Source organism: Mobula hypostoma, chromosome 14, assembly GCF_963921235.1.
Source record: "Mobula hypostoma chromosome 14, sMobHyp1.1, whole genome shotgun sequence".
NCBI classification, from domain to species: Eukaryota; Metazoa; Chordata; class Chondrichthyes; order Myliobatiformes; family Myliobatidae; genus Mobula; species Mobula hypostoma.
In genome coordinates this window covers 28,252,853-28,266,201 of record NC_086110.1, presented here as the reverse complement: position 1 = coordinate 28,266,201, position 13,349 = coordinate 28,252,853, and the positions used below count along the sequence as shown (strand labels likewise).

The 13,349-nt window shown below is 39.7% G+C and overlaps 1 protein-coding gene across 8 annotated transcripts in view; it reads right to left on the bottom strand.

Annotated features, from left to right (window-relative positions):
• rpgrip1l (RPGRIP1 like) overlaps window positions 1-13,349 on the bottom strand; it is a 194,637-nt gene that overhangs the window by 115,011 nt on the left and 66,277 nt on the right. For all 8 annotated transcript variants that reach the window (XM_063066857.1, XM_063066856.1, XM_063066855.1 and 5 more), the window contains 3 exons: window positions 9,984-10,130; window positions 7,650-7,723; window positions 2,135-2,274 (listed from right to left, as the gene is read on the bottom strand). In XM_063066857.1, coding sequence (XP_062922927.1) covers window positions 2,135-2,274; window positions 7,650-7,723; window positions 9,984-10,130 — 361 coding nt within the window. The remainder of the gene's footprint in view (window positions 1-2,134; window positions 2,275-7,649; window positions 7,724-9,983; window positions 10,131-13,349) is intronic.

The window sequence follows — 13,349 nt, the reverse complement described above, 5'->3', positions numbered from 1 at the left end:
TAGCCATTCTAAAAAAAACATATCTAGCTGTTTGATACATTTTATACCCTAACAAGGAACCTATAAATTCTTCTGCCTTTAAAAATGTAAGTTAATTCATCGCTGCATGTGGGGCACGATATTCAGTTGCCTGGGAGACTTGGGATCATGTACATATTAGAATAGGCTGTACAAATATGCACAAAGCCACTTCCACCAAATCTTCTGCCATTGAAGAAAATGGAGTTCATCGTGGAAGTCTTTGAGGGAATATGCATGCTATGGTAAAATAAGCAAGTGAGAACATTAATGTCTGGAGAAAGGAGAGTTTTATCATGGGGCAAATGTGGGGAAGTGGACTGGTTCAATCATGAGTAGCCCAAAGGAGGGACAGGTCTGGAGAGATGATCAGGATGTGGAATAAAATGAAAAGAAATAACTGTAAATTTCACAATACAAGTTTGATTGTGGGCTTGGTAGTCAGTTTAGACTCAATGAATAATTCTGAATATAAAATGCAATAATTGCACAATTATGACACAAAGCAGCTGTGGATTTTTTATTAATTTGCACTTTATGAAGTAACTTTGGAATTAGGTGCCTTAGCTGTTCTGCTACCAGCGAGACAAAATAACCACAGATATGAATTCAAATCCAAAATAACAATAAAGGAAATTACACTGGCATCCAGAGCTTAGATAACAACAATCTGACTTCTAGTCCAACTTATAAGTAACTGCTGGTGATGCTATGGAATCTGATACTTTGGCATCCATGGTTGACTACTTGAGTATTGATAGAGTTGGCTCACAGCAATTAAAAGGATGGCCTTCAAACTCTAAGAAGAGGTTAAAGGAGAAAGTGTAAGCAACGATGCCTATCGAGGAGTAGGATTACAATTCTTGAGTTCTTCACCAGCAAAATATTACAGAAGGCTGCCTGGCTATCCTGCAAGTGATTTAAATCCTGACAATTCAATGCCTTTCTACCATCTACAAAACACAAGTCAGGAGTGTGATGGAATATTCTTTACCTATTTTGAAAAGTATAGTTCTAACAACATTCAATGTGCTTAATACTATTTAGCACATATCAGCCTACCTGATTTACATTCCATCCACCACAACATTCAGATTCTATCCACCAGTATTCTGTACCGAAACATAGTCCACCTATCAAACACACTGTAGTTACCTATCTATGCTACTTTGGTAGCACCTCCTAAACACATGGCTTTCATCACCAAGGATAAGTGTGGCAGCAACATGGGCACATCTGCACTCTACAAGTTACACACTATCATGATATTTTTTACTTACCGAGGATCTAAATTCTGGAACTCCCTACCTAATACACCACCACCACCAGGACTGCAGTACCTTAGGGAAATCGTGTATCACTACCAACTCACAGGCAGTTTAGGATGACCAGCAATAGCTGTCCTTGGAAAAGAATCAACAGTTGACGTTTCGGGTTGAGACCCTTCATCAGTCATTGAATTGAATTGACTTTATTTCTTACATCCTTCGCATACATGAGGGGTAAAAACCTTTACGTTACATCTCCGTCTAAATGTGCAATGTGCAATCATTGTAATTTATAATAATTTATAATAAATAGAACAGCCAATGTAATATAGAGTACACTCAAATCAGCATGAGTTCATCAGTCTGATGGCCTGGTGGAAGAAGCTGTGCCGGAGCCTGTTGGTCCTGGCTTTTACGCCGTGGTACCATTTCTGATGAAGGGTCGGCCCAAAACTTTGCCTGTTTACTCTTTTCCATAGATGCTGCCTGGCCTGCTGGGTTCCTCCAGCATTCAGTGGGTGTTGCTTTGGACTTCCAGTACCTGTAGATTTTCTCGTGTTTGAAAAGCTATCCTTGACAATAATACCCTTTTCCCTTACATGAAGTAAAACAAGTTCTAATAAATTAACTCCTGTAATAATTGTGAAAATGTGTTCAATTAATGGACAGTATACAATGAACCAATCGTGCACACCCACCTACATTGTTTTTTTTCAATGCAGTAACTGAAATTATTTACAATAACAAACAGATGTAAGCAAAAATAACAGTGGAAATTAATCGTCCCTGTGGTATGAATTCGTGAATGCACATTCTACAAATTTCATTTATTTCATATACAAAAATACCTCTTTCTAGTTTTATTTTGTCTAAGATATCATTTTTGTCAGCCAGGTCGGATTTTAGTGCAGTCTCAAGCTGTGCAATCTGTATTTTCAGCTGCTGCTCCTTCAACTTCCACTGTTGTTCGTTGGTCATGTCAAAAGCACTGTAACCAAACATGTGGCATGTGAAAAACTATTGGACGTAATCCTCCACAGAGAATAATAATTAAAACTAAAAAGCCTTAGTGGCACAGAGACTGCTGTCATCATGTCTCAGGAATTAAGCAAACATATGCTGGTCTGCTGCTGTTGAAACCAAGGCGCCTTGCTCAGGCTGTGGTTAAATCACATGAAAGGGTTTGTGGGATGAGCAAAGGCACTGGCCTTAATTTAGAGATCTATAGCCAGAAAAAATTGGCATCATTTAGATTTGAGGAACAAGGAAAGGAATTCAATGATATACTCCCAGCTGAATACATAGATCCAATTTATCCAGCAACAGGGGACATACAAAATCATACAAGCCCATATATTCCCCCAATATAAATAGCATGAACTATCTACCTGATCGGTACTTAGGAGCTTGTTGGGGAAGCAGCACTAAAAAGCAGCTGCTGGCTGAAAGGAAGTTAAACCACAAAGCACTAATGTTTTCGATGCCTGAGATATTGCGGCCCATAGAATGATTATTGTGCATGTAAAATATGCCCATTTGTTTTATTAAAAAAGACGGCAAAACCAAAAAAAATTGTTCAATATAGGTTGTTTTATAGTATGCACTTAAAGAAAAAATGCTTTGTAGATGAATAAAATTGAATGATACAACTGATCACAAGTATCAAGCTATATATATATTTAAGAAAAACATGAATAATTGGGAATGATTAATGAGAAACAGAACTTAATATAAACTTCCCCTCTCTTGCAATGGTGGATTCACTGATAAAGAGAATAGGTATAATGTTGTTCAAAGGAGATGGAAACCAACTGAGAAAGTTGATCAGTTAAATTCTACTTTGGGATGTAAGATTCCCTTGCAGGAAAAACAGGAAGATCAAATTTAGAAGAGCATGTGGATGCAACACTAAGTTCCATAAAAATGTCAATATCTAAAAGCAACATTTCCAAACGTAATTGATTTCATTTATATTTACACTAACGGAGAACTGTATTAAATTCAAGACACTATTCTTTGTTAAGAACTATTCCAGATGATAAGCTCCAAAATTAGTGAAATGTTAATCCAAAGACAATTACATTATCATTCTTCAATCTATCATGTTCGGAATATTGTGGATTTCTTGTGCTTTGTAGCTACAGCTGTCCAATGAATTTTGATTAGAAATGAAACATTTGAGTATTTTTCTTCAAGAACCAAAACATTGCTAAACATTATATGTACTGCAAGCAATCTTTCTTTAGTGCACAGTGAGAAGAAAACACAATTATATTTCTCTGGGGATAAGTACGGTACAAATGTTTATGGCATATTTTGCCAACTGACAACTACCTGTGATTCAAAACAATAAATTGTACAAATACATTTTTACAAAATGTCATTTTTTTGCTTTGATACTGTAACCAACTAGAACTGTTTGAGAAAGTTACATAGCTAAACTAAAACCTATAAAAAGGATTCAACTGCACAAATTAGTAATCTACAGTACGTGTAATATCAAATAAGTAAGAATATTGGATTCTTAGAAAAATAAATAAAACTGCATTAAAATATGTAGAATGTTTATTGGATAAATCTTGCTTAATTCCATTGTTATCAATGTTTAATAGAGGCTTCTTGTTTGTTTAAATGCTCATATTATGGTTAACCTTCTCCTATTCATTTACCCCATAATTTTAATTTGAATGTGTTTAATGTCAGATTTTGCCCTTTTGAATCTAGAGCACAAAATCTCAGAGGGAACTACTTGTCGCTACCAATCCCTGAGACCATTCCTGCTGTTGGTAATTATAGAAGTAAGGAAGAAAAGAAAAGATCACAACCCAGAAAGTTATCATCTTCATTGCTGGAAGAGGGACAGGGGAAGAATGGATGAGAATTAATACAAAGTTTGGAGATGGGAACTAGGAACAGACTATTCAGCCTACTGAGTTTATCGGCCAATTTTATTAAATGTATCTGAAATGCACTATTTACCTATTTCTTCTTTATATCCCTTGATACCCCTCCATATCAAAATCTTACTGAAATTTGCCTTTAATTTTTCAATTGCTTCATCATTCAAAGTCTTTTGGGCAGATTTCCAGTATCGTTTGTATTACAAAAAAAAAACTGATTCCAATCCGAAATAATTTACCTCTAATTTAAAGATTAGATCCTCTTTTTTTATTTCCCCTTCAGAGAATACAGATTATATCTGCGGCTATTCCATTGCATTTTCTGTCATTTTAACCACCTTAATTAGATCTGCTCTCTGACATATTAATTTTGACGGAATACAAAGCAGGTTTATTTTACCAGCCCAGATAGTTTAGTCCTTTAACTCTGATATAATTCTGGTAAATTGCACTGCATGAGCTTCAAGGACAATCTACTTGCTTGGCATGTGTTCCACTTGCAAGTCTAACGCAATTTTCCTGTTAATTATCAAAATAGTTGTGTAATATTCCTTTACATACATTGCCAAATACACTGCATCAGTCCATTACACTCCATATGCGGGATAATTATGTTTTCCTTATGCAACTTCAGCCTAGGATACTACAAGGTTCAGACCAATTACTTATCTTCACATACCATTCACCACAATACCAACTCCTTCAACCCAAGCCACTTTATCCCTGAAGTCAATGGACACAACTGCCACCACCATTCCTCACTATGCCCTCACTCACATAGGTCCCAGCTATGCTTGCCTGTTTGTCGGCTACATGGAAAAGTCTATGTTCCAAGCCTACACTGGTGACTGTCCTGCACTTTTCCTACGCTATATCAATGACTGCACTGGTGCTGCTTTGAACTCATTGACTTCATCCACTTTGCCTTCAACTTCCACCTTGCCCTCAAACTTACCTGGTCCATTTCCAACACCTCCCTCCCCTTTTTCGATCTCATTATTTCCGGAGACAGCTTATCCACTGATGTCTATTATAAACTCACGGACTCTCACAGCTACCTGGATTATATCTCTTCCCACCATTACTTGTAAAAACACCATCCACTTCTCTCAGATCTTCCGCCTCCCCCGCATCTGTTCTCAGGGTGAGGCTTTTCTTTCTAGAATGAAGGATACGTCCTCCTTTTTCAAAGTGAAGAGGTTTCCCTTCCTCCACCATCAATGCTGTCCTCAACCGCATCTCTTCCATTTCAAACACGACTGCTCTCACCCCATCCTCCCACCACTCTACCAGAGATAGAGTTCCTCTGGTCTTCACCTATCACCCCACCAGCCTCCGCGTCCAGCACATAATTCCCCAAAACTTCCGCCATCTCCAATGGGATCCCACCACCAAGTACGTCTTTCACCACCCCCACTTCCTGCTTTCCACAGGGATCGCTCTCTAGTCGGTTCCCTTGTCCATTTGTCCCTCCCCACTGATCTTCCTCCTGGCACTTATCCTTGCAAGCGGAACAAGTGCTACACCTGCCCCTATATATCCTCCCTCACTACCATTCAGGGCCCTAAACAGTCCTTCCAGATGAGGTGACACTTCACCTGCAAGTCTGTTGGGGTCATATACAGTGTCTGGTGCTCCTGGTGTGGCCTTCTGTATATCGCTGAGACCTGATGTAGATTGGGAGACTGCTTCGCCAAGCACCTACGCTCTGTCCGCCTGAAAAAGCGGGATCCCGCAGTGGCCACCCATTTTTATTCCACTTCCCATTCTGATATGTCTGTCCATGGTCTCCTCCACTGTCGTGATGAGGCCACATTCAGGTCAGAGGAACAACTCCTTATATTACTTTTGGATAGCCTCCAACCTGATGACATGAACATCAGTTTCTCAACTTTCAGTAATGTCCCCCACCCTTTCACCTTTTCCCAGCCCCTTTTCCCTCTCTCACCTAATCTCCTTGCCTGCCTATCGCCTCCCTCTTTGACCAATTTACTTCCCAGCTCTTTACTTCATCCCTTCCTTCAGGTTTCACCTATCACCTTGTGTTTTTCTCTCTCCCCTACCCCCACCTCTTAAATCTACTCCTCAGCTTTTTTTCTCCAGTCCTGCTGAAGGGTTTTGGCCTAAAATGTTGACTGTACTCTTTTCCTAGATGCTGCCTAGCCTGTTAAGTTCCTCCAGTATTTTGTTTGCATTGCTCAGATTCCCAGCTTCTGCAGATTTTCTCGTCTGTGATTCCACTATTGCTTTTGGTTCCAACTTCTTAGAAACATAGAAAACATACAGCACAATACAGGCCCTTTGGCCCACAAAGCTGTGGCGAAAATGTCCCTACCTTTGATCATCACTGTTCCTGATTCACCAATGATCTGACTATATAAATTTCCTGCATGCTCCATCATGTATTCCCATGCTAATTCTTTTTAATTATCAACTAATTGCAGTTGAACTCTCGGATGTAGATCATGATCCAAATTCTCCAATGCCTGCATCCCAAACCCTATAATTTGCTGATTTCAGGGCAATAAATTAGTCTTCTGCAACATCAAATAAGCCCTGATCCTGTATGAACATCCCACCTAAAACTAGATACAGCAGATGCAGCAGTGGCCTTACACAAGGTCCTCGCCAATTGTGCATTATGACCCTCTCCATGCCAAATGACCAAATGAGTGGATCATGATTAATGTTTTGTTTTAACAAATATAAACTGGAATATTTTCCACCTCCCTTCCTTCACTCTGCCTCTGGATCCTAGCTGTTCCAAATGTAGACTCACTCAACTGCTTGTAATGGTTTCACAGTAATGCCTTAGATAATAGTCTTTTGAAGTTCGGAGCAGTGGCGTATGACTGAAACAGATATGGATGCAGACTATAATAACAAAATAAAGAATCTGTTATGGGCGCATTATAATTTCTTGGTCACTGACTTGCACTACTGGGAAAATATTCCCAATTATTTTTATTGAAATTAAACTGGGTAATGTTACATTTCATCATGTAGGCTCCATCTATTATAACAACATCTAGTTAGTGGGAAAAAAATAAATGCAAAATTCCTCTGGCTTTCATGATTTTCGTTAGGAAAATTTTTTATCTGACATGGCTTGGTAATTAATAATTTTGTATACAATAGGAAAAAAGTAGTAAATTCCAAAGATGTTCAACTGATCCTATACCATAATTATTGTGGCAGACATACAAAATCTTCAAGTAAATTAATGAAAAAATTTGTTTTCATTGTATCCATGTGAACTCTCAATAGATATGTTAAACCAGATATTTAATATGACAGAAGTGAGTAAGAAATTATTGAAACACATTGATTCAATACCATAAATTTAGCTGTGAGAAGCAATGCATGTGCCAGGAAAAAGAGTATTGAATGTATGTGTCGATGTGCAAAATATTCAAGAAAAAAATTAAGTAATATATGAACTTAAAACTACAAAATGATGTACCTGTTATATAATTTGTCATAATTTTCTTTCAAAAGGTCTCTCTCCTTTTGTAAATCCTTGATTCTCTCTTTTAGCTGAACAAAAAGAATATGTGTTATAAACCAACACAACAATAAAAAAAATGAGGAAAAAACAAGATTCAGTCTCTTTCCACCTACATCCATGACACTTCACATGCTCTCGATCTCAACAGTTTTCAGTTCCCTGGCCTGGATTGCTCATTTACACTATCGATGTCCAGTCCCTTTACGTCTATTCCTCATCAAGAAAGCCTAAAAGCTTTCTGCTTCTTTCTCACAACAGACCCAACCAGTTTCCCTCCACTGCTACCTCCATCTGCAGGAACAAGACCTCAAACTCAACAACTTCTCTTTCAGTTCCTCCCACTTTCTCAAAACTCAAGGTGTAGCCATGGGCACTCGCATGGGCCCCAGCAATGACTGCCTTTTTTACTGGCTACGTGGAACAGTCCATGTTCCAAGCCATCCTTGGTAATGTTCCCTAATTCTTCCTGCACTCACTGATGATGACATTGGTGCTTCATGAACCCATGCTGGGCTCGTCAATTTCATCCACTTTGCTTCTATCTTCTACCCTGCGCTTAAATTCACTCGGTATTTAACTGATATATAAACCTACTGACTCCATAGCTATCTTGACTATACCTCTTCCCACCCTGTCTCCTGTAAAAATGACATTCCCTTTTCTCAATTTCACTGCATCTGTTCCCAAGATGAGGATTTCATTTTCAGGACATCCGAGATGCCCTCCTTCTTCAAAGAACAGGGTTTCCCTTCCTCTACCATTGATGCTGCCCTCACCTGTATTGCCTCCATTTCCTGGACATGTGTCCTCATCCCATCTTCCTGCCATCTTAACAGGGATAGAGTTTCTCTTATCCTCACCTACCATCCCATCGGCCTCTGTAGCTGGTACATCATTCTCCAGAATTTTCAATGTGAACCGACCACCAAACATACCTTTACCTATTCCCAGTCTCCACTTTCTGCAGGGGTCACTCACTCCATGATTTCCTTATCCATTTGTCCCTCCCGCTAATCTCTCTCTTGGCACTTATCGCTGCAAGTGGAAAAAGTACTACACCTTCCCATTCATTTCCTCCCTCAACTCCCCTTGCTCCAAATAGTCCTTCCAGGTGAGGCAGCACTTCACCCGCAAATCTTTTGGGACTTGTCTATGGTGCCTGATGCTCCCGATGCAGCCTCATTTACATAGGTTGGGGGACTGCTTTGTTGAGCGCCTTTGTTTCATCTGCAAATAGCAGGATTTCCCAGTGGTCAACCTTTTTAATTCCAATCCCATTCCGACATGTCAATCCATGGCCTGCTCTACTGCCATGATGAGACTACTCTCAGGTTGGAGGAGCAAAATCCCTCATATTCCATCTGGGTAGACCCGATCCTGATGGCATGAATATTGGTTTCTCCAAATTCCCCATTCTAGCCCCCCCTTACCTCTTCTCTTCTCCTCAACTACACATTGCCTCCCCCTGGGGCTTCCCTCCTTCCCTTTCTCCTATGGCCCACTCTCTGCTCCTATCAGATTCCTTCTTCTCCAGCATTTAACTTTTCTACCTGTCACCTCTTAGCTTCTTTCTTCATCCCACCTTCGCCATCCACCTGGTTTCAACTATCACCATCTAGCTTGAACTCCTTTCCCTCCCTCCACCTTCTTATTCTGGCTTCTTCCCCTTCCTTTCCAGTCCTGATGAAGGGTCTTGGCCTGAAACATCAATTGTTTATTCATTTCCATAGACACTGCCTGACCTGCTAGGTTCCTGCAGCATTTGTGTGTGTTGCTCTGGGTTTCCAGCATCCGCAGAATCCCTTGTGTTTAAGATTCAGTACACTCGTATTACAACTGTTGAGTAGACAAACTGTCTATATCTTTTAAACTTCATTTGAAGAGCTCAGTTCATAATGGATTTATCATGAAGCTGTTATCAGTGATTTGGAAAGTAAAGCAAAAAATTGTCAATTTTCAATAAACCAGCTAACATGTTCAAAACAGTTGTAAAAAAGCTAGATATTGTATAAAACTGTTTTACATTTGGCAATAGCAACTCCTCTTCAAATTAGATTTTAAGTGTCCCTAATATTAGCTTAATCAGTTTCTGGTTTTACAAAACATAAAGACAGTTAAAATCTATGCTCTTATTTCTAGACTGGATTATAATTACTAACTACATTAACAATTGTGAGACATCACATATATTCAAAAAGGAGAATTAGAACTTTGCAATTTTTTGTCATATTTTTTCATATTCACTCACAATCCTCTAACATTTATTTTGAAAAAAGACAGTAAAAACACCTCATCAGATGCTTTCTGAGAAAATGAGGCTGACATCAGCTGATTTTCAAGACAAAGGCACTTGGAACGTTCTTCTTTCAGCTGTGCATTCAGTTCATCAACTTTGTTCATTAAAGCATCATGACTGGCTTTCATGGTTCTCTGGTTCTGTAAGACGATATATTTTCAAGACTGGTACAGTGATTGTACATTACAAAGTTAAGCAATGAAATTTTGGATAAGATACAAGGGAATGTGAGAAAAAAAGTTCAATTACCATCTGAAAGGATCAGTCAACAGTCTTAGAGGGAACATTTGACAGGGAATAATTTGTAGGACTATTAGGAAAAGAAGGGGTGCAGAACTTCAAGATTGTGCACTTCATTTTTGGCATACCTCTGAGAAGTTGAATAGCTTCCATCTATAATATAACAATCCACACTAACCTTGCAACATACTGAGACTCAGGACCGGTCCATGCATAGTCATTTTGCAGCAATATCCATGGGGTTAAAGTTATACTAAATAGACCATGGCCTGATACATAGTGATTGTGTACACCAGGGGTGTCAAACTCATTTTAGGTCACGGGCCGGATTGGGCAAAATGCAACTTCATCCGTGCCGGATGAGTTGTGCATGCATGAATGCACGCGCTCCCACAGCTTTCATTGCCTTCGTTTTTTTGACCTGCTCTCATGTGCCTCAATCTCTGCTATAACTACAAAGTGTTTCACTTTATGAATTTTATTTCTTATGCAGAAGATTGCCTAGCAAGCATTATTTTTATGATTGGTATTAACTTACAGTTGTAGGCTACAAGAAAGTTGTGATTTGAGAGAGAAAAAAAGATGCTATTTTGGGTAAGATTGTTTTGGGAGCCACACCCTTTCCATTAATAAACTCTTTGAAATCGAACATTAGCAGACACAAATGTAGACCTAACGAAACAAATTGTAAATGTAGGCTACACGACTGCACCTAATTTCTATTAGCCTGCTTCCAACAATCAAACTCAGACAATGAACACAGTTAACCTCTAATTTTTATTGAAGTGATCACATTTACAATAATGGAATAGTCAGAAAATGAATGAATCACAATATTATGACACTCAATATTTCATAATGCAATTTGCTGACATGTCACAGTACATCGAACAGTGTCACTCATTTTTCACTTGCTGCTTCCAGACACCTGACATCTCTTGGCTTTAACCAGCCTGTCAACATCAGGGACCAGTTTCTGGGCAGTTGTGATTTTCATAATGTCATCTAGATATCTGAGTGTCATCTGTGAACGCAGTTTGGATTTGTTAATGTTCATTACAGAGAACGCCTGCTCGCAGAGATATGTTGTCCCGAATGTGCAAAGGATCTTTGAGGCAAAGTCTGTCATCTTGGGGTACATTGGTCCCAGGTATTGATAGAATGAGTCCAGACCCACAGTCTCAAATTTATACTTCAAAGCCGAGTTACACTGAATTTCAATTAGTTCCATTTGGAGTTCCTCCGGCACATCTGATGCTGCTTTGATGGCAAACGGCGAGCAAAATAGTGAGAATTCGTTCTCGAGCTGAGTGAAGACTTGGAAATGATTCTGAAACTCACTTTTCAGCTGTGATATTTTGTCCTTGTACCTGTCCATGTTGTCATTATTCCCATGAGTAACACGCACAGACTGAAAAGAGGGGAAATGAGCTGGGTTGCATCTCCCACAGGCCTAATTTAATTTGAAAGGCATGAATGCTGTCATAGTATTCCGTGACAAGTTTGTTGCGGCCTTGCATGTAAACATTAAGCACATTTAAGTGCTCTGTTATATCCACCAAAAATGCAAGATCATGAAGCCAATCTGGGTCATCCAACTCTGCCACTGGCTTCCCTTTCTTGTTCACTAATAGTCCAATTTCTGCACGTAGTTGAAAAAAAATGTTGAGCACAACCCCTCTGCTCAACCAGCGAACTTCAGTGTGGTAGGGTAGGCCGTGTTCAATATTACTTTCGGACAAAAGAGTGTCAAATTGCAGATGGTTGAGTCCCTTGGCTCTAATAAAATTAACCGTTTTGATTACTACATCCATGACATTGTCCATTTTCAGGCTCCTGCTACATCACGCCTCTTGGTGTATAATACAATGAAAATTCCAGAATTCCTGCTCTGGATTCTCTGTCGGAACTTTCTCTCTGAGTTTCACAACAACACCTGCCTTTTTCCCAACCATGGACAGTGCGCCATCTGTTGCCACGCTGACAGCGTGACTCCAGTCAACCCCCAGTCTGTCCAAGGTCTCAACGAGGCTGGAGAAAATGTTGTTCGCCGTTGTGGTGTTTGTCATGGGCACCATCTCCACAAACTCCTCAGTGATGGTCAAAGATGCATCAACACCACGAATAAATATTCCCAATTGAGCTACATCAGCCACGTCAGTGCTCTCACCAATTGCAATAGAGAAGGCAACAAATGACTTCACTTTGTCTTTTTGTTGACTGTTCAAACCTCCTGCAAGGTCCCCGATTCTCTCTGCCACAGTATTTCTTGACAAGCTGATATTACCAAAAGCCTGTCTCTTCTCAAGGCACACCAGCTCAGCCGCCGTCAGCATGCATGCTTTGATGAACTCTCCCTGTGAATATGGCTTCGACACAGCAGCTATTTTGTTGGCAATAATATAGCTGGCCTTGACAGCTCCATCATAAATCTCTCAACTTTTGCTGAACACCGTTTGTTGTTTTCTCAGAGCCGCTTCAAGCTCGTTTACCTTTTGTGTTCTGAGTCGTCCTGCGTACTTGTCATATTTTTCTCTGTGTGACGTCTCATAGTGTTGTTTGATATTGTACACTTTTGCCACAGTCACTTGTTGTGAACATATCAGACACACAGGTTTGCCATTGACCTCACAGAAGAAAAAACGATCTTTCCAATTATTATTGAATATCTGACCTTTGATGTCAACTTTTCTTTTCTTGGAAAGCATTTTGAACCACAGCAGCAATCAGTCTCAGCCTTGCTACAGGTGTTACTTACCTGTGTTTATACTGTGTCTGACGACGTAAGTAAGGCCCTAGTGGTCTTCAGCGCAGGGTGGTAGGTTCTTATGCACAGCGGGTGGTTAACTGCCACTTATCGTTTTCTAAATACACACAAGCTGTCGGTGCAGCAGGCGACACAGACAGCGGTGGGAGAGACAGCGGCTGCCGTACAGATACATAATAAATGGTCGTGAATCTACTTTTTTTCTCCCCAAATCATCCCTTGGGCCGGATTGGACCCCTGATGTACACTGTTCTGATCAAAATACTTCAGAAGATATGTCAACTACTTTTTTAAGGCCTGTGCTATTCAGAATCATATGTTAGTGCACAAATTCTATGTAAAGTTACAACTT